The sequence below is a fragment of the Pholis gunnellus genome (genome assembly GCF_910591455.1).
Source record: "Pholis gunnellus genome assembly, chromosome: 7".
NCBI lineage: Eukaryota > Metazoa > Chordata > Actinopteri > Perciformes > Pholidae > Pholis > Pholis gunnellus.
In genome coordinates this window covers 2,755,818-2,782,701 of record NC_136533.1, presented here as the reverse complement: position 1 = coordinate 2,782,701, position 26,884 = coordinate 2,755,818, and the positions used below count along the sequence as shown (strand labels likewise).

The following is a 26,884-nucleotide window of genomic DNA, read 5'->3' as shown; positions in this document are numbered from 1 at the left end:
ATGGCGTCACTTCCGGGCTACCCCGCCCACAGCACAGTGATTATTATAGACAGGTAGGGACACAGACGGTTCGCCTTTTTTACTTGTTTTTTTACTACCGCCTAAAAACCTCCACAGTTGGACTGAGTAGCTCGAGGGAGAGAAGGGAGGTGGTCTGGAGCGGGTCTAGAAGAGGACCGGTTTGGGGCAGGTTTGACCCGGTTTGGAGCGGGTTTTTGTAACCGGGTCTGGACCGTTTGTGAAGAAGAGAAGGAGGGAAAGTTTGCCTCAGCTTCAGGTTCACGGTGAGAAAACCTTAATCTGCTCCCTCTTTCCTTCCTTCCTCACCTTGTTCCCTCTTCACTTCGGTCCTCTGAGGGTGTCCAACGCGGTACCGGCTCGACTTCCTGTTGAGCCTCATCGAGGTCGACAGGTAAGCAGCAGGTGATTGGCTAACACCTGTTCAGTTGGTGCACAGAAGCAGAAGGAGACTTTCCGATCAGCCAGTCAATGACACTTAATGTAAACTTAAATCTAAATGTGTGTCCTTCAGTCTGTAAGCAGCGGTGGAATGAAACTACGTAGACTACATGTACAAGTACTGCACTGAAGTACACGTTCAAGGTACTTTACTTAAATCTTTATTTACTTTACAAATGAAAGTTTTCCTGTTCAGGTAAAACCTCGTATCTCCAGATGTGTTGATGTTTGTGATGAACTGAAGGATGATAATAATAATAATAATAATATTAATCCAGAAACATCCTATATAATATAATATAATAGTAAAACACAGACAGGGAACGTTTTACTGCACAATTAATTATTTCCCATTTCATACATTTTGATGATCCACTTGTATTTCTACAGTGTGGTATTAGTACTTTAAATACTCAGTCGTGACGACAGCAAACAGTCAAACAATTAGTGAGTCGTTGTGTCCGTCAGTCATCTGAACAGAAACAGTCAGACCGGTCGGTGCTGTTGTTAGACAGTCAGTAGATGTGTGTGATTAAACTATAAAGACGTTCCTACATGTCCAGACAGTGTGGGACTCATGCATATAGGTTATCACACACACACACACACACACACACACACACACACACACACACACACACACACACACACACACACACACACGTGTCTTCCACAAGCTAAAGCCAGCAGCTGGTTAGCTTAGCATAAAGACTGGAAACAGCTGGAAACAGCTAGCCTGGCTCTGTCTGAAGGTAACACAGCCCACCTCTAAAGCTACTAATTACCACGATATACTGTTTGTTTAATCCATATTTATGCTGAAATGTAAAAGTGTCGGACAAGTGGAAAGAAAACATCCAAATACACATTTAGGTGTTTATTTTGCTACTTTGTCTATTTGTGTCTGTAGATTTCTTCTTAATTCACCAAAAGTTAGAATTAGATAAAGCCTCATTTGCATATTCTAACATAACATTTCAGACAGAATATAATTTTCTTAATGTAAATAATCAACTGGGGAAGTTTCATGGCGATATCTATTAGTTAAATGTTTACCGTATCCGAGGTGTTTCCACTAGGTAGATTTTTATGTGGACAGACCCGGGCTAGCCATTTCCAGTCTTTATGCTAAGCTACGCTAACCGACTGTTGGCTGCAGCTTCTATACTTAACAGACGGATATAAGAGTGGCATCAATCTTATCACCAATCGTTAGTGGGCGTCGACTCACAGGTGTGTCAACCTGTCGCACAGCGCTGTTGTGGTTGCAGCTCACTTGTCACACCTCAGACTCTTTGACCAGATGAGGTCCAGTATCTGACGGACACGGTGACCCGTGATGAATCAGGTTTTAGATGAGCTGGTCTGGAGACCATTCAGGGTCCTACGGTCGTGTTTTGTGGAGCAGAGGATGAAACGTGAACAGAGGGAACATTAAGAAGAGGATGAAATGCGTCCTCCTCCCTCTACAAACAGTATAACGAGTGCCGTGTCTGACTGGCTGCTTCAGATGACTCTGAGTCTTTATGGGAGAGGGCAGGCCCGTTGAACGCTCCCTTTGTAAATAAAGCTTTCTGTTCACTTGCAGGTCGGTTTGAAGCTTCGTCAGAAGCACACGTTTGAGTTTTTTCCATTTCCAACTGTAGTTTCAGGTTCAGTGGAGATGTCGGTTAATGTGTTGAATTATCTCACAGGATGTAAATGAACGGCAGCGTTACTGTTGATTCTGAAAAGTAGAATTCTTTTAAATTTAGTTTGATCGCTGTGGATACGCAGTTTATTGAAATCGGGTCGAACTGTTTAGTGGATCATTTCTCAGTGTTCCTCCCTCCTTCTAGTCTCTGCAGGGCCGCTGGCAGTCATGTTCAGGTAGAGACCGGCTCCACGGCGCCCACCATGCGGAAGCATCTGGACAGGATCCGGTTCCGGGGCCAGAGGCGGGACGAGTTCCTGGATCTGGCCGATTCGCCCAATACGTCGGACACAGAATGCACCGAGGAGATCGTGATTAAACCTCGACTCGTCTCCAGAGACTCGGAGGAGCTGAGAGATGCGGAGGGAGAGCTGCAGAGCGACGCTCAGGTACCTGAGAAAGTACATCAGCCAGGATTTAAAAAATAAACATGTTTTTCTGATCTTTATGTGTGAAATCAACTCAATTCTGGTTGGACCGAGCCGGAACACTGCTAGCTGTGTTCACCTGACTCTCTTCCAATCATTTGAATCCATAAAGGTGCAGGTTTGTTACCAACCTGCTACAAAAACACTCCGTTACAACTCCTGCATTCAAAATCCTTAAGTTAAAGTACAGAAGTGGCATCATGTACTTAAAGTATAGAAAGTAAAAGTTCTCGTTCTGCAGTAAAATGTCTCCTGTGACTGATGTATTGTTGCATACAACCGATGCACCAATGTTACTGTTGTAGCTGCTCCAGTGGAGCTCGTTTTAACTACTCACTAAATGTACAATATGTACCTCTAAAATGTACTGGAGTAGAAGTATAAAGTATCGTAACATGTAATTACCAAAGCAAAGTACGAGTACCTTTTTTTTAAAATTGTACATTTGTACATACAACCTATGTTACGAAAATACCAGATATAGAATATTAAAATATTCAAACTGTATTTTTAAATGTTTCATTGTATTTCACAGCGGTTTGACCACAGGTCATGCTATATAGTAGTGTTGTTATTATTATTATCAGACGGAGAGTTTCTTATGTTTCTCTTGAGAAAAGTATTTGTGAAGGAGGTCCGTTGACTCCTGTTGAGGTTTAAATGCTAACATGTGAACTTCTCCTTGTTAAGTAAAGGTTTGTGTGTGGAGGAGGACCCAGCATTGATCCATGTGGGACCCCACAAACATCTCTAATGTCAATTTCACTGTTGTTGTATCACCTTTTCTATGTCGTCTGGTTATTTTACGTGTGTGTTTGTTCCTCAGGCTGGTCCAGGAACATTTTCTGCAGCTCTCCAAGACGACTCGAGGACGGATCTCAACGAGGTCAAGGGTCACCTAGAAATCGCTTTGTTAGAGAAACACTTCCTACGTGAGTATGGAATCAGTTTTACCACGTTTTTGTGTCGAACTATTCTTGTTCCATTATTGAACGAGGTCGCTGCAGACGGCAGCCGATAAACTGATTGTTACTGTAAGTGTCCGACGGCATTATGGAAAGGACCCTACAGAGAAATACAACATCATCTTCATCTTCACCTTCTTCTCATCTTCACGTGTCTGAAGCTCAGTTTTCTCTGAGATTTTATTCTGAAAAACAACCAACTTAGATTCACGCCGACCAATCAGACCCAGAGCCTGATGGTTTCAGCCGAGTTAAAGCTAGCGCGTGGTGGCTTTTGTCCGACTAAAAGAAGTAAAAGTGTCCTTTTGAATCTGTCAAACATCCCACAGCACACCAGCATGCTGGGTAATCCGTCAATATCTGTCCGTCAGCTTTATGTAACACACACACACACATTTAGACACACAGAGCTATTAATAACCCTGCTGACCTCGTCTGTCACACACACACACACACACACGTACAAGCACACACACACACAGAAAGAAGAGGTGAATAAGGATGTTGTTTTTCCCTCGTTAAACATTAATAATATTTACAGGAATTAAACAAACTTTGCGTCTTGTCAGCTCAGCTTGGTCACTGTTAGACGTTATGAAACAGGAAGTTCTGTAATAAGTAGTTAATTAGAGAAGCTCATGATGTAGCAGAGGCTGCATTACATTCATGAGCTCTGCAGCCATTAATCAGTTATATTTGTGACACATTTACTGTTTACATTGCTGGTATTGTGTACATTTGGTTTTTGCACCTTTTTTTATTGATGATCTTTATTGTTTGTATTGTGTTTTATTTGCAGCACGTATATTAGAGGTCGGGGAGGAAGAGTATAACATAATATCGCCATATTGTATAACACTGTATCAACATACTGACGCCAGGTATCGACCTTTTATTATCAAACCGTTAATAAAGCAAATGAAACCTTTGGGTTATAGTTGCGTTTCCAGTCCACTAGATGGAGCCGAGTTATTTCTTGTAGATATAACGGCTGTTGACAAATTAAGTAAGATCGTGTAGTGCCTTAAATGCTGTTATAATATTATATCGTGGGAGTCTCTGGTGATTCCCTCACCCTTTGCCTTCCAACTGCTGCACCACTATTTTCCTGCAGATAAATAATAATAATACAAAAAAGGAGGCCAGATGTAGAGCAGAAGATGTCACCTGAACGCCTCTCACTTGGCGGTGGCGGTGTGACGTCAGAGGTCAGAGGTGCTCACTTTGTCTCCATCATCATCATCATCCTCTTGTTTCAGAGGAGGAGCTGCGGAAACTTAAGGACGAGTCCAACGTGGATTCTCTGAAGCAGGAGCTGGAGAGGGAGCGCAGCAGGTGCTTGGAGCTGGAGCAGAAGATCAGCGACGTCGTCAAACCCAGGTGGTCATTTTGTGATAACTTTATTGGACGAGCTTGTTTTGAGACGTCGGTCAGAGCAGCTTGTTGTCGAGGGTTCGTGTGTCTTCGCTGACGCGGTCGTTTCTGTCACTTCACAGACCTGAAGACTCGCCTTCTCAGACGCCTAAAGCCCCGCCCCCTGCTCCACCTGCAGTCACCAGCACAGGTGAGCTTCTCTTCCAACACTCACCGGCCGCTTTATTAGGCACACCGACACGATGTAATGCGATCCAGTATCATCTTATAATACAGTAAAATCCTGCTTTTACATGACTGCATGAGTAATAATAATCTAATTATAGAATATATATAATAGTCACACTTATATACTCTTACTTCATTAACATGTTGAATGCTGGAGCTTTACTTGCAGTATTTCTATGGTGTAGTTTTAGTACTTTGACTGAAATTTATAAATTTATAAATACTTTTGCTCCTGCATTAGTTAGTAATTCTGTAACATATAAAAACATAGTTTGGGTTGTATTCGTCCATATTTTTTTCTAAATGTCTCGAGATGTTACAGACCTCAGAGTACAAACTTGAATGAAATGCTAAAATGCTAACGAGCAGGTCGGTCACCTCCGCCGGCCTCTTTTCTTCTCCGTCCTCAGACAAACAGAAGGACACATTGTCCGACAGCTTCCTGAAGGGGCTTTACGACCGCTTTGGCGTTTATATCGAGGACTTCCGCTTCCAGCCGGAGGAGCCGACGGTGGAGCCGGACGAGCCGCTGAGCGCCAAGAGGTGAAGAAGAAGTTTACTGACGCAGCGACTGAAGCTGCTCTTTACTGAGTGTTCAGTTGAGTTAGAGCTGCATGCGTCTTGAATCTAAAATATATATTCTGATCCACAGGTTGACTGAAAACATGAGACGGCTCAGTGAGTGTTTCTTTTCCGATTGTACATGAAGGCAACACATCACATTCAGTACTGGGGGGGGGGGGGTGCACATACTCTGTTTCAGTCTGTGATTGGTCGGTTGGGCCGTTGTTGTGTTTCCAGAACGAGGATTCAAACCTGTGACCAATTTCAAGAGGAACCTTACTGCCTTATCCAGCTGGAACTCCGTCTACACGTCGGCCATCGCCTTCATTGTGAGTCCACACACACACCTACACACACACACACACACACACACACACACCTACACACACACACACACACACACACACACACACACACACACACACACACACACACACACACACACACACACACACACACGCACGATCATACAAAATGTTTGTGTTTTTTCTGGAGGAAACTGAATGATTGTTTTGTTCATCAGACAAAGAATGTTATTTTGTTTTATGAAAATAAGAAGCAGAAAATGCAATTTATTGTCAATCTATTGATTTTTTAAATATCTACATATAATTGATCTGCTTCATGAATTATTTAGATACATTTAAGTAGGATATTTTTTATTTTTGTGTTCTATATTCTACTTTTAGATATGTATTCCTAAGAACTTTATTATATTTACATGTTATAAATAAACAAACTCAAGGATAAGAACACTTTTCATATAGACTTGATTTTGTCTTTGTGTCACATTAAATTAATTCACCTTCATCTGTTTCATTCATGTTTTATATTATCTATGTAAAGACACATTGCCTCAATTCTCTGCACGTGTGTGTGTGTGTGTGTGTGTGTGTGTGTGTGTGTGTGTGTGTGTGTGTGTGTGTGTGTGTGTGTGTGTGTGTGTGTGTGTGTGTGTGTGTGTGTGTGTGTGTGTGTGTGTGTGTGTGTGTGCGTGTGTGTGACAGGTCTACATGTACGCGGCGTGGCACGGCTGGGCCGTCCCCATGTTCCTGTTTCTCGCCATCCTCCGCCTCTCCTTGAATTGCCTCATTGCCAGGTCTGTGCAAGCCCCGCCCCTCCTCCTTTTGTCAGCCAATCACACGGCCAGAATCAGAATCCGTAAACCAGGTTCAGCACAGAATTTAATCTCTGCTACAGTGCGACACACACACACACACACACACACACACACACACACACACTCCTAATATACGTCTAAACCACTACAGGATCTGGGTTGTTAAAGGTACTTTTGACTTACTTTTGTAAGTTCTTTCTTTCAAACTATAAACTACCCCCCCCCCCCCCCCCCCCCCCTTCTTTTTCTCTTAAGTAGCTTTAGAGGTTAAATGGATTAAAATACTTCAGGGAAAGGAAACACCACAGAAAGGTTTCTTGTCTTTTAAAACCACCTGGTAAATCTGAGCAGTTCTAAATTTAAATCCCCGACACACAGATATGTCGTGAGTGTGAAATGATGTCATACATCTCACCTGTGTGTTCCCATGATGCACTTCTCTCAGAGGCTGGAGGATCCAGTGGAGCATCGTACCTGAAGTCTCGGAGCCCGTGGTGAGAAAAAAACTCGCTTTACTCTTGTTTGATTTAGTTTTAAATCTTTAGTTTCATCTGACAGTTAAACGGCTCCAGCTGATGGACATGTGACGCTATTACACGTACTGTTGAATGAGTTCATGCAACTTTACTCCACTACATTTAATTTGCACGTTTAGTTACTAGTTATTTAGCACAGCCGCCCAGGTGTTTACAATCACTCTGCTTAGGTTGTCCCGCCCTAAATCGGTTGTGCAGGTGATTGACGGGTCTGCTCCGTTTCACAGGAGCCTCCTAAAGAAGACCTCACGGTGTCGGAGAAGTTCCAGCTGGTTCTGGACGTCGCTCAGAAAGCTCAGGTGAGACGTGACGGAGAAGCCGGAGCCTCTAAGTCACCGTGTGACGCCTGCAGGCAGATCTCACACCTGTTTGTTTTTGTTTTTGTTTCGTCCTCACAGAATCTGTTTGGGAAGATGGCGAACATCCTGGAGAAAATAAAGAAGTGAGTTTTGTTTGCACACACTTTGTTTCAGGTTACAGTGAACTCGTGGTTCATACACAGATCTTTAAATGTGTGTGTGTGTGTGTGTGTGTGTGTGTGTGTGTGTGTAGTCTGTTCATGTGGGTTCAGCCGGAGTTGACTCAGAAGCTGTACGTTGGTCTGTGGGTGGCCTTCATCTCGTCCTGCCTGCTGCCGTTCAAACTGCTGGGATTCTTCATAGGTACGACACAACACCTGTCTTGAGAGGGCTCCTCTAGACGGCCGAATGCTCTTTCATGCTCTGAGGTCGTAGAAAGTCCTCTTCACAAATATATATGTTGTTTCTGTACACGGAGAACAAGACAAAGATCCAAGAAGGGAAGATTAGAGTAAGTGCGTGTCTCTGATCGGTGTCCTCCTCCTCCTCAGGTGTGTACGCAGGTATAAAGTTCTTCATCATCGACTTCATCTTTAAGAGTTGTCCCAAGCTGAGGCAGCGATTCGACACGCCGTACATCATCTGGACCAACTTGCCCACCGACCTGCAGCTGAAGGAGCGCGGCGGCACCACGCTGAGCAGACGGGTCAGTCCCAACTCTCCGACAAGTGTCCGGCTCACGGACCCGACGCGCTGGTGACACCTGGTGCAAACCGGTGACCCGGTTCTTACCGGTCACCAGTTTGGGTGATCTCTGGTCTGTGTTGGTTTCACGTCTCTGTTGTTGTTTTTCTCTCTCAGCTGTCTGAGTGTGAACAGGTAGGATCACGGTGTGTGTGTGTGTGTGTGTGTGTGTGTGTGTGTGTGTGTGTGTGTGTGTGTGTGTGTGTTTACAGTCGCAGTGTAGAGGTCAGTCGTGTTTATTAGAGATATAGAATCAATACAATCCGCTGTTGTTATTAGTAATCACAGTAATAGTTTGTTTTGTTCTAGAGTGAGATATATATCAAAACCTACTAGTCGGATTGTCAGTGAATGTCTCACTCCCGCCCTCCAGAGGATGAACCCGTTAGATTGTAACAACCTTTCCTGTAGCGCCTCCTTTAGGACCAACTTAGGATCAGATCCTACTTGAATATTCAGGCTTTTACGCTTCATGTTTGTATCCAAATGTAATGTTTACCTGAACTGGGTCGAGTCCTACTCCAGATCTTTGTTGTCTTTAGCTGAATTATAAGTTGGATCTTATCTGAATTTGTGGATTTCTGCTTCAGGTTTCACAGAAACAAATGTTTGAAGAAAAAGTGCAACAAACATTGATGTTGTCGTGCAGCCTTTAGATCAAAGGGATACAGCTGCTGACATCAGGAGAGCGAATGTGGTAAAACTGCTGCTTTTCTGGAAAGAGTTTGTCATCAGAAAACCACTTTACACGTGGAAGTTAAACAATTTAAAAGGATTAAAACACAGCCAGCCACATTTTATTAGTTTAAAAAAAATCAAGTGAGTTTCATAAGACGATCCAACTTTTAAACGACGGTTCACATGTTGATACGTCTGCAGGATTTCTGTCCACTTAAGATTTGAATGACCACTAGCGCCACCCTGAGGACAAACTCAGGTTAAATCTTACCAAGTGTTCCTGTTTTTACCCAAGTTTTAAGGTTTGTATCAACATTTTATTTGTATTTACGTATGTTTGGGTCCGTTTTACCACCACTTTGGGGATTTTTGGCACATTTTAAGAACAACAACAAAGTGACAAAGTGAAACTGAAGGCGATCATAGAGTTCAGACCTAATGTGTCAAACAGCTGTGAACACACCTGGACAGGTGAGTTGTTCTTGTTGACTCTGTACTGCAGCTTCACTCTCTGGCCGTGTTGCCCAGGATGCCACCGCAGTACCTGCAGCTGCTTTTCTAATCCAGTGCCCCCCCCCGTCCCCTCCTCCATCTGTCTACCTGTCCAGGTGACCATGACGGCCGGCCGAGGGAACCTCTGCGCCGCAGCTCCTCTGAGCGTCAGCCGGGACGAGGACGGAGGACGATACTCCAGCACCAAGAGAGGAGCTTTTCACGACGTCTTCAGCCTGCCGGAGAACGAGCGCCCTCTGACCGGTGAGGGGAGGGGGGGGGGGCACGAACCGTCACATCTCGGCTTCACATTTGCATTTTGTACACATTTTTCTGCAGGACCGTAGTGAAGAATCTTTGCAAATTTAGTCTCCAAACGCAGTGTTTATTCAGATAAATGTTCAATTATGAGTCCAAATGCTCTCAGGAAGTCTTCACATTGTCTGGAATTTGACAGTGATGGGAAATAATGAATTGTTTATTCAGTTATGGCCCTTAACAATATATATAAAACCACTGGAATCAGTCAAATAACCACCGTGTTTCCACCCCCAAATCTCCAGAACAAGCTACTAGCAGCAGGTGGCGTCACCTGTTGTCTGACTCTTGTTTCTGTTGTCTCAGTGTGTGAGAACGGCTGGCGCTGCTGCCTCATCAACAGAGACAGGAAGACACCGACGGACTACATCCGCAACGGGTACCTCTACGTCACCGAGAAGTAAGGCCCTCACTTCCTGTCGGCTCAGTTTTATGCTTTTCTGTCAAATTTGGTTGTTTTTTCCTGAAGATCTGCTGGTATCTGATATATACAATTAAATAAATATCTGTTAGCAGGTGTTACTCTTTAAATTAAAATGAGTCAATGGAGCGATGTAAGCGGACACAGTTAGACGTGAAGTGAGGCAAAGACGTGTCGGCGCGACTTTAAAATATTCAACTTGAGCAAAAAATGTGTGCTCATCCTGAGATTTTATGAATCTACTTCATAAATGTGACGAGACGAGGGAGATCAAATCTACATTCTGTGAGGCTGCAGAAGAAGTAGTATTAGTTTTAGTTGTAGGGAAGTCTGAAGAGGTCAAAACTCCCGACACACTTCTGTATAAAGAACAAACTTTATCGTCCAGCGCGTTTACAGTAGTTCAGTTAATTATTCATCAACTAGACGTAAAATGTAAAATCCTGCAGCTCTGAGTTTTCTCCTCCGTCTCCTCAGCTATCTGTGTTTCGAGACCTCCAGCTCCAGATCGGGATCCTCCAAGAGGAACAAAGTCATCAAGCTGCTCGACATCATTGAAATCCAGAAGGTACGTAGAGTCTCACTGAAGGCACGTGTCTGCTGCAGGAAGACGTGGCTGCTTCATACTCTATATTCCTTTTGACTTATTCCTGTTATCAATCATTTATTCATCATTACATCAATTACAGTTTGGTTCATGTTGTTCCTCTTGTTTTAGTTTCAGTACAGGAACTGATGCTGACTCGTGACAATAAAGTTTATTTCACCGCGTTGTCTTCTGTCACTCGCAGTACAAAGTTTTGTCGGTGCTTCCTGGATCTGGGATGGGCATCTCCATCGCGACGCCATCCACACAAAAGGTAGTGGGCCAGTCACGTGTCTGTATTAATGTCTTGGAGTTTCATTTGATGTATGACTCGTGCTTTATAGCTACAGTCTGATTGATTGATAACATAGATTAAGTAAAGTAGAAGTACCTTGAAATTGTACTTGAGTAAACTACACTGACTCGCCTTCTGTTCTCTTGCAGCCCATGGTGTTCGGCGCGATGATCCACAGAGACGAGGCCTTCGACGCCATCTTCACTCAGTACAGCAAGATCCTTAACATGACTACAGCCACCGGCCTGGAGACATAGTAACACCTCCACCAGATGGCTGCCGTCTCTCACACACACACACTTCACTGTGTTCATCATTGACGTCTTCAAACAGCTGCTGATTTGAGTTTGAGCCGCCCCTTCAGTCATCAAACTAAGTAGTGATTCATTTACGACAGCCGATTTCCAACACATCTCTGATTCTATGTCAGAATCAGCCAACGACCAACGACCAATACGATCACTGTTCCTTAACTGTTACTGAAAGCTCCCACAGAACAGACAACTGAACGGCCATCCCGACTGCTAATTTACCGTAAATTCTCAAGTTAAAGGCTGCATAAACAAATAGAGACCGAAACTTTGAGGTTTACCTTTACTTCGTGGTCTCGCGTGATAACTTCACTTTAAAGAAAACAGCAGCTCACCACTCAAACACTTTCTCTGTTTAACATCAGTAATTGTTTCCTTTTTTGATTCTCTCCGCGTTAGGTTGCTGCACAGATGCTTCACATTAAAAGCCCTCCAAGGGCACAATCCCTACTTTACTTGGTAGGCTTTTAATGTGAAACACGAGCTACGACATTGTTGAAAATCAGTCTTAAAGAAGCATTTCTGCATTTGTATTCGATCGCCGCGGTTTGTTGAGGCCGTTGTGTAATTTCAGTTCAAGATATTACACCAAAAAGTTTACTACACAATGTGAGGTGAATAATCTATTAGCATTTTTGATAATTAATTACTCATTTAAGTCAATTATCAATCGAAAACTTGAATCATTCTTTGTTGTAAACTGAATATCTCTGTTTCGGACTGTTCGTCGGGCAAAACAAGACATTTGAAGACCTTAGAATCAGTGAAAGTCATAAAGAGACAGAAAAACCATAAAACGGATAAACCCACTTGTATCAAACAATAACAGGAGATCTGACTTGTTAATTTTAAAGAGTTTGTCGTCAATTAGTGGTAAAACTAAAAATATAATCTTGAAAGTGGGGCTCCAATTTACAATTATTTACATTTTAATTCAATAAATTGGTCTAAAATAAAAAATTAGAAATTAGGGAAAATTGTCCGTCACAAGGAGAAGCCATCGATATATTTTTCTTTTGTCTGACAAAAGATAAAATATTCAGTTTATAATGATAAAAACACCTTACTTACTTTCCTTATGACATATTTTACACCGATTTTCTGAAGAAAAAGAAAATGTGTTTTAGACTTAAGTTTAATCTGTTGTTTCAGTGTTAGCAGATTAACATTTTTAAACCTCATTAAGTTACATTAGTGTCTTCAGGGATTTGTAAAAACTTCATTATACGACTCTGTATTGTACTTAGCAGCTAAGCCTTACAGTCAGTTGATATTATGGTATGTTTTTTATGTGGTGGTAAGAGACGGTTTGTATTCTATATGAATGTTCTAGAACATTTAATGTAAACCACAGAATTAACCTCAATGTCGCTTCTTTTTTGTGTGTCTCGGCTAAAAGCTTCAAAGCTAAAGCTAACAATGTAAACCACTAAATTTACTTCAGCGTATCGCTTTTTTGTTTTAGCTAAAAGCTAACTAGCTAAAGCTAACAATGTAAACTACTAAATTTACTTCAGCGTATCGCTTTTTTGTTTTAGCTTAAAGCTAACTAGCTAAAGCTAACAATGTAAACCACTAAATGTACTTCAGCGTAGCTCTTTTTTGTTTTAGCTGAAAGCTAAAGCTTACAATTTTAACCACAAAATTGACTTCAGCATTGTTTTTTTTTTAACATTTTTTAGCTAAAAACTAAAGCCAACAACAAAGGTAAAGCTGAAACTTTGACTAATCATTGTTAATTCAGCTAATGCTTTAGCTTTCTTTCCCAATCAATGAGCTAAGAAGCTAAAGCTAAAAAAAAAAAAAAACAGAAGCCACTTACTGACGTCCAATATCGACTTTTCGTCCATTTTGTTTCAACTTAAGCTTTTCTCTTAGATTGAAGCTAATCGGCTAAAGCTAAACAATTGAACACATAACCTGAAATGTTTTTTAACCACAGTTCAGTTATTTTTTAGGTTTAGCTTTCTTTCATAGCCAACAAGCTGAGAGCAGTGGTGAAAGTAGAGTTCTTGCTGGTACTACTACCCCAACCTTCATCTCTTTGTATTGTCCTCCCACATCCAGCTTCATGCATCCCTCAACACACTCATTACATCATTGTTTTTGTGCCACAGAATCATTTTTGAAGGTATGTATGTATATATATATATATATATATATATATATATATATATATATATATATATATATATATATATATATATATACATATATACATATGTTGAGCTCCTGTTGAAAGTGTTTTGCTTTGACTCATCAATATGTACTAAAAGTTGTTTGCACAACGTAATGGCTACGACGGTGGAAAAACCCAAGTAACTTTGGAAAACAAAATGCAGCCGCATTGGGAATTAATTATAATATATTTCTTGCTTTTCCCCTGATGGTCTGAATAAATACAATTAACTGAAGCTAGTAAGTTGCCTTTGAGGAAAACGGAAAGCAATCAATAATATCACTTGTAAACGCTAGAGGGGTAAAGTTGAAAACTTTTTTTTTTTTTTTTCAACCGTAGCTAACCGGCTAAAGCTAAACAAGCTAAAGCTAAACAAGCTAAAGCAAAATGGTGATGTTTTTTCTCTCGAGATTCTCTTTTTACTTTGTTCAGAGCCGACAGGTGTTATAGAATAAATTACAAAACTAATTTGTTCTCCCAATCGAATGATTGTTGAGCTACTTGGCTTTTAAACTTTTAATTTAAAATTTGAACCGAGATAAGTAGACGACATCCTCACGGGCGTTTTTAGTTTTTACATTGATTAAGGAAACCACTTATTTGTTTGTGTCCTGATAAAGTGTTTGCTAGCCAGCTAAAGAGCAGCCATCTTGCATTTTATAATAGTGTGTCTGTTCCTGTTCGTCGCCACCAGTCTGTCACTGTGTATTAACTGTTAACTGTCAGTCTGAAGGCTGTCACACCAGCATTTATTACTTTTATTTCACGGGAAATTCACTCAAAATAAATGTTTCTAAAAAAACCAAACTGTCCAAAATAGATCCTTTTTGAGTAAAATTAGGTAATACTATTGGTAATAATTGTTTTTTAAATTGCACATTGAACATACATTATAATGAAAGCGTCAGTATACATTATATCTATGTTTTTATTCAAACATGTTTTGATAGATCTTTCTCACTTCAGTGATCGGGCCTCTCAAAGCTCTTTCGTTGCCAAGTATTTTGTCTTTTGTAGTTTTAGCTGTTTTTTTGTTTTTTTTTGCAGTATTAATGCCAGTTATTAACGCCACGTTGCCTCATTTAGACTTTGTGTGTTCTGCGCTTCCTAATTCCTAATCTTCCTCAGTTTGTTTTGTGGTTTCTCAGGTTTTAGTTTCCGCCTCGTTTCCGTCTTCTGTTGAGTCTTTCGGATTTAATGGTTTTATAAAATGGTGTCATTGTACAAATAGGTGTTTTTCTTTTTTTTTAAATGAAATTATTTCTGTTGTTAAAAAGTGATGTACATTTTTTAAAATTGAAGTAAAATCAAATGTCAAACACTGACAATATCTTGTTGTTTCTGTGCAGTACCGACTTCAGCCTGTTGGTGTCAGTAGAGAATCATCTGCAGGTTAAATTCTTCCTCTGTGGTTTCAGAAGGAAAGTTTGCCTCTCTTTTTAACCGTTGATTAAGGAGACCGTATGAACCACATATTCAATATAATCAGTTAATTAATATTGACAGAAATGTCTTATTTTGATGAGTTCAAACGATAAAAGTTGAAAAACTGAGAAATAAATTGCTTTATAATTAATGAGTTTATTAACGGTTTCAGCCAAACAATCAACAGACACATTTTATTTACATCAGTTTTCTGCTTTCGAGTTAAACACGAGTTTCTATTCTTTCTGTTCATCTGCTGACAAACGTTTCTGTTAACAGCTCCGTGTTGTTTAATAGAAGTTCAGAGTTTGCTTCAGTCATGTTTTACAGCCTTCAGTATCAGCAGGGAGGGTTTTATTATCACTAGACTGTAACAGCAGGTGTGCGTGTTTTTATCACCGGCTGTTCCTCTCCGTGCATTTTCTAGTTTCAGATGACATGATTGTATTCATCCGTCAGTGCTGAACGACCATCGTAACCAGTGAATCATCAACTCAAAGTACCAGCGAATCTGGGAACTTCTCTGCCAAATATATAAAAGGAGAACCTAAAAGACTAAACTTACTTTCATTCTTTGAAAATGGATAAAGAATGTGCTGTATGGCCTTAACACACAAGTTAGTGAGTTTAAAATACATATTTGATTTTAGTGAATATAAATCGACACATTTAAAAAAGTTAATAAAAAAATCTTCACTATAACTGCACTACTAGCAATGTCCACTAGGGGGTCTATAGAAACACTATTAGTAGCCTGAAAAAGCCTCATTTAATACATGAACACATCTTTATTCAGGTTGCTCTACATTAATTATGACACTTGAAGTATTTACATAAACAATAAAATGCTGTAAAAGGTTCAATTTATTTAAAAGTTTCACACACACGCAGGATGAGACTTAATCATTATTTATATAATTTTTTTTAATGGTTTTAAAGTGCGTTCAGTCCTGGTTCTGTGTCACTGGTCCTCTGTCATTAATTGATGAAGCAGATTATTACAAGACTGCTGATAAATCATTAATTTCTATTACGGGCGGTTTCCCGCCATGTACTCGTCTTTCCCTTTTGGCGCCTTTTCACAGACTAACTTCGTCACCCTCCGAGGAGTCTTCCCGATCCTCCATCTTCACCCCGAGTCCACTGTCAAGATCCGCGTCGTTAAAGACGACCCTCTGGGTTTTTACCCGCAGGCCGTCGTCGTCTTCGTCGTCTTCCTCCTCGCTGTCGTCCTCTCTGCTGTCCGGGATGATGACCACCTCCTCCTTGGCGTCGGGGTCGATGTCCTCCTTGAACCAGACCGACTTGTACCCGTCGTCCACGCGTCTCTCCTTGGTCAGGATGGAACTCACCCCCTTCTCCTCGTTGTCGGCGCTGTCCGAGCCCGCCTGGCTGACGTCGTCGCGCGGGAGGGCGCGCAGTGGCACCGAAGACTTGGCGAAGAGCGGAAGGTCGCCCGCCGCTCCACCGGCCCTCACGCTTCCTGCCACTGGGCCGCCGGAGCCAGTGCTGTCTCCATCTTCGTCATTTTGGAAGGCCTCATTGGTGTACTGGATGCCCCCCTTCTGAGCGCCTTGACCCAGCTGTGGAAGGAAAACACTTTCTGTTAAAATCAAGATTAATTCTTTAAAGTCCTGTTGGTGACCCCTAAGCTGCAGTGTTCATTACATACCACACGATGGTAAACTATTGGGCATGGCTTCCATTGAATGTTTGGCCCATGAGTTTTACATTCAGGCCCAATGTCCCCTTAAAGCCTCAAACCCTGAACCCTCAGGGACTTACTGACGTCACCTGTTAAACGGTCAAGTGTGAGAGACTTTAAGGGCTTAAAATGGTGTAAATACGAATGGGAGAACGCTTTGCTGCAACATCAAAGTCTGTGAGTGTGGAGGTTGGGGTTGGGCCTTAGTTTCTCCAGGTTTGGTGGTCTTTAAAGAAGGTTCTCATGGATGTATTGAGGAGAACAGGATGCAGCATGCAAGAACAACTCCCTTATGAAAGTTGCTCACACAAATGCCGAAAAAGGCTCTGAGGGCTTCCTTCCGCTGATTTTAGGCCCATAGAGCGAGCTCAGTAGGACTCTACGTCGGAGACTTTCAAAATGTTATTGAACCAAATTCTATCCAGAGATTATGACTTGAATTTTGAAAGACGTTTGGAATTCTAGCGCAAATCTTCCAAATCTGGTCCATCTGAAGGACAATAAAGGTGGACCTAGTATGCCTCTTATACATGTGTTCTACACAATAATCCTACATCATGGACAGAGTTGAGTCCCTGTACTCGTCCCGTCACTCCGAGCATTTTCACAACCAGTTTGAACTTACAGAGCTTTGGAACACGCTGGCTTCAAAGATCTTCCTCCAGTCCGCGTCCCCCCTCCGGATGCGAAGTGCGAGCACCACGATGACCACCAGACAGACGAGCAGCAGGACCCCCAGAGTCGCACCGAGCGCTGCCATGTCCACCGGCCCGTAGCCACCGGACGGTACGATCACTGCGGGAACAAAAGCAACTAAATACAGAAACCCAGATAAATCTGGAACCAAGGTGGCGGTAAATCTTAAATGTAGCGTTCTAAGTAGATAAATAGTCTGGACTGGGTTAATGTATGACATCAGCCCTTTTGAGCTCCATCTGGCAACAACGTTCCCTCCTTCACTACTAATACTTGCATTTCATACTTTAACATTTTCTATGGCAAAATATACAATGATGTTTTTTGGCACTTTTTTTTCAAATTGCATATTATACTTTTTTTTCAAATTCTTTAAGGCATACTGCACTATGACATTATTTATGAGTTTTGTATGACATACTAAAATCTGACATTTTTTATGTTTCGGGTTTTTGTTATTTTGTTTATCACAAGTTTGAGAAAGTCTTAGCTAGTTTAGCATTGAGCTGGAGGATGATTACAGGAAGGTCTGTGCAAATCCCAACTGCTGTCACTGTGGTTGGTTGCTTTTCATGTCAACAACGAGACACTTTGTCTTTGCTGTTGAACACATTGTGAACTCTACGATTACAGGAACATAAAAGACCACGTGAGGATCGCTCTCATCTCAGCATAACGGGAACACATTCAAAATGGCGGAGGGTGTTGAGAGAAACGCGAGACCACCTGTGTGAGGGTGAGCTGTGCTGGCTGTGGAGGCGCTTCCTTCACTGGTCACACTGGGATCAGTGGTGGAGAAGATGCTTTCGCTGGTCGTGCCAGCGACTGTAGTTGAGAGGCTGATGGAGGTGGATGCAGTGGGGTTGGACGTGGACACTTCTTCTGTGGTTTTGCTGTCGGTGGAGGTTTCCCCTATGGATGTCGTGGCCATACTGTCTGTGGTGCTCAGAGGCAAACTGGTGGTGGTTAGACCTATGAGGAGAACATACTTTGAAGCTTTGAGGTTTCACCTCGTGCTGCTGTTCTCTCCCAACTTTAATGGTTCTTCAGACTGGAATTTTCCACTTGAGTTATTTGCACAAACCTGACTGCTAGAAGATTTTTTTAATAAACTTTGCTACGAACAATCACTGGACCCCAACGGTGCAGACATGTGCTCCAGCTAGCTAAGACTGCATGAAGAGGTCTTTGACCACATCCAAGTGAACTCTGTTGCAGTTTTTGGTGACATGAGAGCAGACCAACCACAGGACTGTGCCACAGAGGAGACAGGGCACAAACGGAAAGCAATTGGAATGGAAATATCAGCCTCTGCTTCCCACGCAATAAATGAGACAGACCGAACGGGTTGACCCAGGGACAAAATGTACACCCAACCAAACCATTCTGGACCTGAAATTCATTAAATTGGCTTTTGGTCAGCAGCTAATTTGCACATTACAATTTGCATTTTGCAAGCTACAAGCTCTTCATTCTGACACTCATGTTTGCATGTATTTGATAGACCTGCAGGACATTGGAGGATAACGCTGCATTGATGAAGCAGAGCCAGAGTGGTTTAGTTGTCTAACTTTGAACAGAGCGGTCTGTGAGGGTTTTCTTCCTACCTGAAGTCACCTCCAAAAACAGCTGAGCTGAAGCTGATTCTTTGTTAGCCGTGTCCAATGCCACCAACTGGAAGAACAAAGTTTAAGTGGAAAATTACAATCATCATTCAGTGACTTTAATAATTAAGTTTTAGTAGATTTGTTAACTCACTGATAGAGATAATGTGGCCTCTGGGAGATCCTTTGTCATGAACAAGTAGCCGCCAACGATGGAGAAAGCACTGTGCCCATTGACGAAGTAGGTGATGTGGGGATTTATACCCTGTTTTAACAGAAATCAAAAGGTTAGTGCAACACATCAAGTAAGACAACTCCCGAAAAAAACTTCCTCGGCCATCAAACGCTCAAAAACAACACGATGAATGTTCAGTTAAACAGTAGACCATCACTTTTAGTTCACAACAAAGCTGCTTCAGCCAGCAGAGTTAGCTGAAGTTTAGAGGGTTTACCAAAAATGTTGAACTGTTAATGCAAAGTATTCAGGTGCACTACCTTTCAGTTTAACCTCTAAATAAAGTTTAAAAAAAGAAACGATTAAAGGTTTGTGTTTCTGGACAATTTCTTGACGATCTCAGATATTAACTTGTTGAGTAAAATGTTTGTATTACTGATTGAAAGATGGCAGACAAAAGAACAAAAACTAGAAACTAGAATTTTACTTTTATAAAAAAGTAAAGTTCTTTTTTAACTTCAACATTTCCACTCTCTGAGGCTGGAGAGAAGACGCACTTTGATCCACTAGAGTCTGGAATCAGTGTTTTTACCCCGGTGGCATTGTAGTCATCGTCCGTGGCGAGGATCTGCAGCGGCTCATCCTTGGAATTCAGGTCCATCGCCATGATGCCCACTCCGGTGATGACGCCGTCGTACTGAAGCCTCTGAAACTGTGGACGGTGGAGACTCTTCACCTGAACGCTGACCGTGACGGTGGTGGTGGCAAACTGAAAACTCTTTATCTTCTGAGCGGCCTGGGAGAGAGAAACAGAAGGACTGTAACCATTTCTGATCACTCAGTTGCAGCACTAGGCAACATCAACACAAATCAAACTGTTAAAACAAAGGAGACACATCATCATTTGAACGACACATTGGATAAAAACGTGAATATTTTCTCTTTACCAGAACTGTCAGACCGATGGTCCCCAACACATCGGCCGGCTTCAACATGGTGATGTTCCCCGTGTTGGGGTTGATCTGAAACAGACCGCCTGCATCTCCTAAAAAAAACACAGACTGAGCTGCTTCTACCTGCCGATCATCAACAACTTATCAGTGGATGTTGACGTCAGACTGAGGAACAAACTGTTGCTTACCGGCCAAGAACGAGTACGTCACTTCCTCGTTTATCCCTGAATCGCCGTCGATGGCGTACAGCGGTCCTGGATCCAGAGGTAACACTCCGGTCTGCAGAGGAGAAGACAACCTGATCATCATCATGTGCCTAAGTCGGCAATGGAAGTCGTCGTTTGGAGTGAACACAGACAGACATTAGAGGCTGCATTGAGGCCTCAGTCTGCTTCAAACAAAGGGCTTGTCAGATTGTCTTACAGCATCTGAAACCTTTCTTCGGAACGCAGAATAGTTTTTTTGGACAAGGTGAGGTGTGAAAGTAGGGGTTTGAACTTCCCTGTCAAGCTCTCTTTTTCCATTCTTCGCACAACTTCTGTCTCTTTTCATACGCTCAACCGTCCAAATGTAGCAAAAATCATAAAAAAGAATGTGAATTAATGTCTGTTTCCGTCCACTACCGTTGTGCGATTATTAGGAGTTGGTTCGTGGTGATAAACAGCTGGTGGCTTTAATTTTCTAGGAATGTTACAGTCTCTTCATCGCTCCACACAGACCTGATGTTTTCATCTCTTCAGTGGAATCGTCATGTTCTTCATGATGAATTTGCAGAGTCTGTTTTACCGTTACACTCTGTCACATTTCCCTTTTAGATTAAAAACAAAACAAAAACGTTTCTACTTTTTTGTAGTATCTGAAAGTGTGCACCGATATCCCTTTTTGAACGATTCATGGCATCAAGTTAAACTTCAGTTAGGGAGCTCGCTGATTGGCTACTCATGGATAAAACACTCCCGTTCACTCCATCTACGTTTGTCACCTGACAGTTCAGCATCAGCGCTGGACTTTCCAGGTAAAGTGTCGCACCTCTTGTTCGTTTAAGACGACCCTGCTGGTGTAGCCGTTGTTCTGGCAGATCACAGCCCCCCCAACCTCGTGTTTGCTGCACGGCTGGAACCACGGCGGCCTGTTGTCACCGTCCAAGATGGTGACCAGGATGGTGGTGGTGGCAGTGAATGAAACACCGGCCAACGGCGCGTCCTTTTGAAAGAAGAAAGACAATCTGATTATTTTAGTACAACTACAGTACGACAGTCGGCAGATAACTGAGAAACTGGACTAAAACTTGTCTCACAAGGTTCAGCTGTTCAGTTAAGTCTCTGGACGACAATGTATATTAGCGTCAGTCAAATGTGAGTCCTTTTGACTTGTGTTAGCTTGAGTCAACAAAAAACTAAATCATTTTAGAATTCACATGATGCCTCAAACGTTTAAGAGAGCATGTCTGACCTCCAGAGACAGAAAGAAATATTTGATTTCATTGATCTGACAAACGGTAATCAGAGTTTGGAAGCAGCAGTGAGCAGTACTCACCTGAGCGGTTAATATCAGTTGGACATTTTGGACCTTCTCGTAGTCGAGACGCGTCGTAAGGAGGAGATCCGGGTTGGTAGACGACTTCAGTGTAAAGCCGTTCTGCAGAAATCCAACGGGACAATGAAATGTCTTTAGATCCGACCCTTTAGCTAGCAGTTTCATCCTACATCCAGTCTTTGTGCTAGGCTAAATATTTCCTGGGCATATCTCTGTATTAAAAGATTAAACAAATATCTCATCTGACTCCGGGGAAGACAAAAAAACAAGAAGATTTATCTAGATGTTTGACCTACTGAGAGATAAAAGAAAAACAAGGAGGAGATCTTACAAATTCAGACGTCAGCGTGTAGGTGATGATTTGAACATCTAAGTCCGTGGCTTCGAAGCGGCCTACAGTTGAGCCTAAAGGAGACATCTGGGACAAAAACCATCAGAGTGATTCAATATGAACCTGAATCACAGCTTTTACACATCAGCAGCCATATCACTGCTTTTTTTGTGGAAACTCTCTGACACTTGCATTAATATACCCATGTAAGCCTATAAAGTTCCTATTTATACTAAAAGTGTCTGTTAAATATGATATTCCAATCATGGGTGTTGATCTGCTTCTATAAGAGCCTAAGAGACTCTTCTGGGTTCAGGCTACTGGGATTTGCTCCCATGAAGCCACAAGAGCATTACTGATGTTGGGTGATCAGGTCTGGCTCACAGACTTTGTTCAAGTTCATCCCAAAGGTGTTGGATGGGGTTGGGGTCAGGACTGTTAAAAGTTCTTCCACCCCAAAAAAAATATTCTTTAGGCAGTTGTCTTTGTGCAGAAGCATTGCCATGTTGAAACAGGACTAATGGGCCAAAAACAAATTGTTGGAACAATTTGGATCGAAGCACAATAGAGCCTAAAATATGATTGTGTTTCTTTCATTGTAACCAAACTATGAAATATATGTCCACATAGATTTGGCCATATAATGCACTGTAATCCAGAGTAACTTGGATGTTAACATGGGAGGAAAATAAATTCATTAAAACAACATTTTGTCATTGGTCAGGTCTGTAAGGCAACAAACAAACAACTGAAATGCTGAATAATAATTCCTGTGTATCTAAAGGTATTCATCAGACTCTTACCTCATTGACATTGACGCGGTACGGGTTCTGGTCAAAGACTGGATGGTTATCATTCACATTGTCCAAAATTACAACAATGGTGAGAGAAAACTGGAAACAAAGAGACACAAGCCTTGTTCAAACTACTTGTTTCGTAGTAATATGTAAGAATAATATGTAACTGTACATTAAGAATATGAAATAAATCAAAGACACAAGATTATGACATCCATCTGTCCAACCTGTACAGGCTCCTTAAGTATCAGTAGAACCTTTTCAAAAACTTGTATAACCTCCTCAAACACCTGTATAATTTGTTTAGAGAACCTTTACAACCTCCTCAACCCCCTGGAGAACCTTCTCAAGCACCTCTGCATTTTCTTTCAGAATCAAACAGGCTACTTATGCATCTGTTGAACCTCTTCAAAAACCTGTACCACCTCCTCAAACTGCTAGAGAACCTCCTCAAGCTCCTGGATATTGTTTTAAGAACCTGTACAGGCTCATCTGTAGAACCTCTTTGAGGAACCTCTACAACCTCCTCAAGCCCCCAGAGAACCTCCTTAAGCACCTGTACCTCATTACCAGGAACCTGTAATACATCCTCAAGCCCGTAGAGAACATCTTCAAGCACCTGGAGAACCTTCTCGATAACTCTCTTCAAACACATGCACCACCTCTTCAAGAACCTTTACAACCACCCCAAGGACCTGAAGAATCTCCTCAGGAACCTCATTAAAAATAATTTGGTAATTTCAACAGTTTGATTACACCACAAAGTGAAAAGTCACGACAGGACAATGTCTAAACAGTTCAACATGTTTAGTGTTTGAAGAAAGTGTTACCTTGCTGCCGGTGGCCGTTTCACTGCAGATGATTTCGACTAGATGAGATCTTCCAGCCTGCAAACAAAACCAAACTTTCATGCTCGACAGGTATTTTGACAGAACTGAGATAAGGGGGTTGGATCCGTTTGACACCATAAGTCATGACCTACATACCTCATAGTCCAACACCCTCGCAGCTACCAGATTGTTTCCATCCAAGCTGAATGGGTTGTCCGGGTTTGCAGGAGGTTTGAACCCGAGGGTCACCCCTGATTGGACAACGATCATCAGCACGACATCACCCACCGTGTTGTTTTCTGGAAAATTCACCGGTGAAGCTGCAGAACAGACTGTTGGGAAAGAAGAAGAAGAGATGAATTAGAAGATCTGTGTGTGTCCAGTACAAAGGATCGGAGTGATAGCTCCAAATTATGAAAAACTTTGCAGTGCTTAGAGGTTCACACCCGGCATGAACGAAAATATTCTCAAAAATACTTAATAAAGATGCGAAGGTTCAAACGTAGTATTAGCTTGACAAGCTTAGTATAATCTGATCACAGCGTATTAAGTTACATCACAAGTAAGTAACATGTGATTTTATGCTGCATTCGCTTGAAAAGGACGGATTCACTTCAAACTGCAACCGGAGGCTCTGAAGCTACTTTATGGAATCATTCTTTTCATGCATTTCGTAGCTTAGGTTGTTGTCCACCCCGACAGCTTTTTGCCTGCACCGCCAGATCGGAGCATATTTGATCAATCAAGTTGCAATTCTGTTATTAACAGGTCGATCTGGAAACAATTTAGAGACAACTGCAACTCTAGATGGGAGATCTTGTATACAAGATGAATGTGATTTACAGGTACAGTGTTTAACCACCTGAAAAATAAGAATAGCTGTGTTTCTGTCTCTTAGAAGGAGCTGTTTATATCTGCAAAAGGAGGTTGTGTTCTCTTCACGGAGCCGGCCGCCATGTTTCTACAGTAGCCAAGAACGGACGAACCAAACACTGGCTCTACATAGAGCCGTTTTTTCACATTTTTCCGTCGGCCCCTGTAGTTCGAGAAGTTTCAGTTGGTTTGCGAACTGCAACCTCATCGCTAGATGTTGTCGAATCCTTTACACTGGACCCTAAATGACCAGCTGCTGGTTATTAAAAGCCCCAAATTAACTATAGATCAATTGATAGATAATCATAGTTTGAATCCCTAAATTGAACGTCAGCACTTAATCTAAACGTCTCCACCCTTCACCTCTCTGGCCTCCACTGAGCTGTTTCAATGTCAAACTTCTTCCTGTTTCAGTCGCCTGAGCTCCCACTGGTTTTTATTCCACTTGTATATTATTTATCTAAATTCTCACATTGTGAGTGGTTATAACTGATCTGTCTGTACCACAGGTAGTAACATGTTAGCACACTGTTATTACTCTCTGTGAGGTGACACCACCAGATAAAAACAAGCCTGAGGTGAACCAGCAGATTTCAGTACTCACTGTTGGCAGCGGACGTTCGAAGCAGAATCAGAAGTAGAAAGCAGACGGACGTCCTCACGGTGAAGTGTGGATGAATCCCGTCCATGTCTCCGTCCACCTTGTCTGAACTGATCCTTCTCCGTCTCTGTTCTCGACTTATCTTTCTCAGCTTTATGGCTTCGGTGGACTTTTCCCCGTCATAAAAACATAGCACGTGTCTATTTGTGCTGGGAAGTCATAAAACCTTATTTGTGACAAATTGTCTTTTATTTGATTGGCTTGACTTGAGGCACATCCTGGTTACATGTTTACACGTATACAGACGTTGAAAGAATTAAGGAAGGCATTAATTCGTTTTTTTAATCAACTCATTTCTTCATATTAGCATGTCCTATGATCCTCTTCTCCAGTGTCCCGTCATCCAGAGTCCAAGTCTCCGTTTATGGTTGACAACAAAGACGGAACAAACAACACATAAATACAGAAAAGAAACCATAGACGTGTATATCAATTTAATGTGGAGGTTTAGATTTCTATTCTCTTTTTGTTAGTACCACTCTTACTACTACTACTACTACTTTAATACAAAAAAGAAAATGTCTTAATTATTGTTCCCAAGTGGTTCAAAATAGCTTCAATTAGCTCAACCTAGATTTCTCACATATGGTAGTTATTTTGAGTCATGTAGACATTCTTTTCCTCCTTTATTGATTCAAAGGTTCTAATCATTTTAATTATAACTTTATCCTTTGATTAAATATTTTCCCAGGTATGTAAATTTCTACAGTTTTATGATTTTCATATTCACAATTGCTGTAGTCCGGACCCTAGTTGTCAAGTTGTGCTGCATTTAATTTTACAACCCAATATTAAATAAAATATTTGCATCATATAACAAAAGGCTTGACGTTTTTTCAAATAATAAATCAACTACAAATAAATACATTTTGATGTGCCTTTAACAGTTATAGTGCAAGGCTGCATATTAATACTTTATGGGACGATTATAAACAACTTTTGTGGCAGACGTGTGCACGCCGTAAATAAACAACTAATAATTATAGCTTTTAAGGTGCTAAATACAAAATTCAGAGCATATCTGTTGCCTCCACATGGCTCTCAACATGGCGGCTCACAGCTAAGGGTGCTAACAGCGCTAACAGTGTTTGCATCCAGAATTCCACCCTAACATGCTTTTTAGTACATTAATTCACATACTGTTGTACATTAGTACAACAGTATGTGATGTATTTTAGTACGACTGAAACCAACAGTATGTGAACTGCATGTTATTTCTGGTGAAATACTACAGTATTGTAAACACTGGACGCTACAGCGGTGTTAATATCCCACAATGCAATGCGATAGTGATGAAAACATTCACAAGAGACTATGGTGAACAGCTCTGTAAAGCTTCAATTTAAGCGTCAGTAAGATTCGACTTTGCAATATTTGTATTAAGTTAGACTTTATGATTCTTACTAACTTGCACTAAAAAGCATGGCCGACCTGGCCATGTCAACAAAGCACAGAGAAGCTCAAGTTACAACAGATTGCACAAATAGTTGTTTGTATGCGATCTATGTATGGATACATGAGGTGTAGTGATCAACGAGCCTTTGCATTCCCACCTGGTATTCAATTCTTCCTGCATTTTGATTGGATATTAAAATACTAATTTGGATT

General features: G+C 41.6%; 2 protein-coding genes across 3 annotated transcripts; one reads left to right on the top strand and one right to left on the bottom strand.

The window, feature by feature from the left end:
- The first annotated feature begins 42 nt into the window (after nucleotides 1-42).
- On the top strand, nucleotides 43-13,670 carry LOC306699139 (GRAM domain-containing protein 4-like). The gene is made up of 19 exons (XM_079163655.1): nucleotides 43-284; nucleotides 2,298-2,541; nucleotides 3,407-3,512; nucleotides 4,805-4,925; nucleotides 5,042-5,109; nucleotides 5,558-5,690; nucleotides 5,800-5,825; nucleotides 5,949-6,040; nucleotides 6,719-6,810; nucleotides 7,277-7,325; nucleotides 7,595-7,666; nucleotides 7,766-7,809; nucleotides 7,920-8,029; nucleotides 8,218-8,372; nucleotides 9,697-9,844; nucleotides 10,205-10,298; nucleotides 10,797-10,887; nucleotides 11,111-11,179; nucleotides 11,350-13,670. Exons 2-19 carry the CDS (start codon nucleotides 2,356-2,358, stop codon nucleotides 11,455-11,457), a joined length of 1,764 nt encoding a protein of 587 aa, XP_079019781.1. The 5' UTR covers nucleotides 43-284; nucleotides 2,298-2,355; the 3' UTR covers nucleotides 11,458-13,670.
- Nucleotides 13,671-15,255: 1,585 nt separating this feature from the next.
- Nucleotides 15,256-25,353, bottom strand: cdhr5b (cadherin-related family member 5b). Of its 2 annotated transcripts, XM_079162428.1 has the most exons (15): nucleotides 25,220-25,353; nucleotides 23,899-24,074; nucleotides 23,743-23,799; nucleotides 22,919-23,008; nucleotides 22,116-22,202; nucleotides 21,785-21,886; nucleotides 21,278-21,451; nucleotides 20,437-20,527; nucleotides 20,243-20,340; nucleotides 19,888-20,091; nucleotides 19,275-19,385; nucleotides 19,124-19,190; nucleotides 18,243-18,488; nucleotides 17,446-17,615; nucleotides 15,256-16,698 (listed from the first exon to the last, which is right to left on the bottom strand). In XM_079162428.1, the coding sequence occupies exons 1-15, from the start codon at nucleotides 25,302-25,304 to the stop codon at nucleotides 16,195-16,197; spliced, it is 2,262 nt and encodes a 753-aa protein (XP_079018554.1). In that variant the 5' UTR covers nucleotides 25,305-25,353; the 3' UTR covers nucleotides 15,256-16,194. The 2 variants fall into 2 exon arrangements, with proteins under 2 accessions (XP_079018554.1, XP_079018555.1); XM_079162429.1 differs by lacking the exon at nucleotides 18,243-18,488.
- Nucleotides 25,354-26,884: the final 1,531 nt, after the last annotated feature.

Coding starts and splice junctions, on each gene's coding strand:
- LOC306699139 (XM_079163655.1), top strand. CDS start 2,356: ATGCGGAAGCATCTGGACAGGATCCGGTTCCGGGGCCAGAGGCGGGAC. Junction 5,110..5,557: donor ACCTGCAGTCACCAGCACAG/GTGAGCTTCTCT, acceptor CTCCGTCCTCAG/ACAAACAGAAGGACACATTG. Junction 11,180..11,349: donor CGACGCCATCCACACAAAAG/GTAGTGGGCCAG, acceptor GTTCTCTTGCAG/CCCATGGTGTTCGGCGCGAT.
- cdhr5b (XM_079162428.1), bottom strand. CDS start 25,304: ATGGACGGGATTCATCCACACTTCACCGTGAGGACGTCCGTCTGCTTT. Junction 20,092..20,242: donor CCATCGGTCTGACAGTTCTG/GTAAAGAGAAAA, acceptor TCTCTCTCCCAG/GCCGCTCAGAAGATAAAGAG. Junction 16,699..17,445: donor CCAGCGTGTTCCAAAGCTCT/GTAAGTTCAAAC, acceptor TTCCTTCCACAG/CTGGGTCAAGGCGCTCAGAA.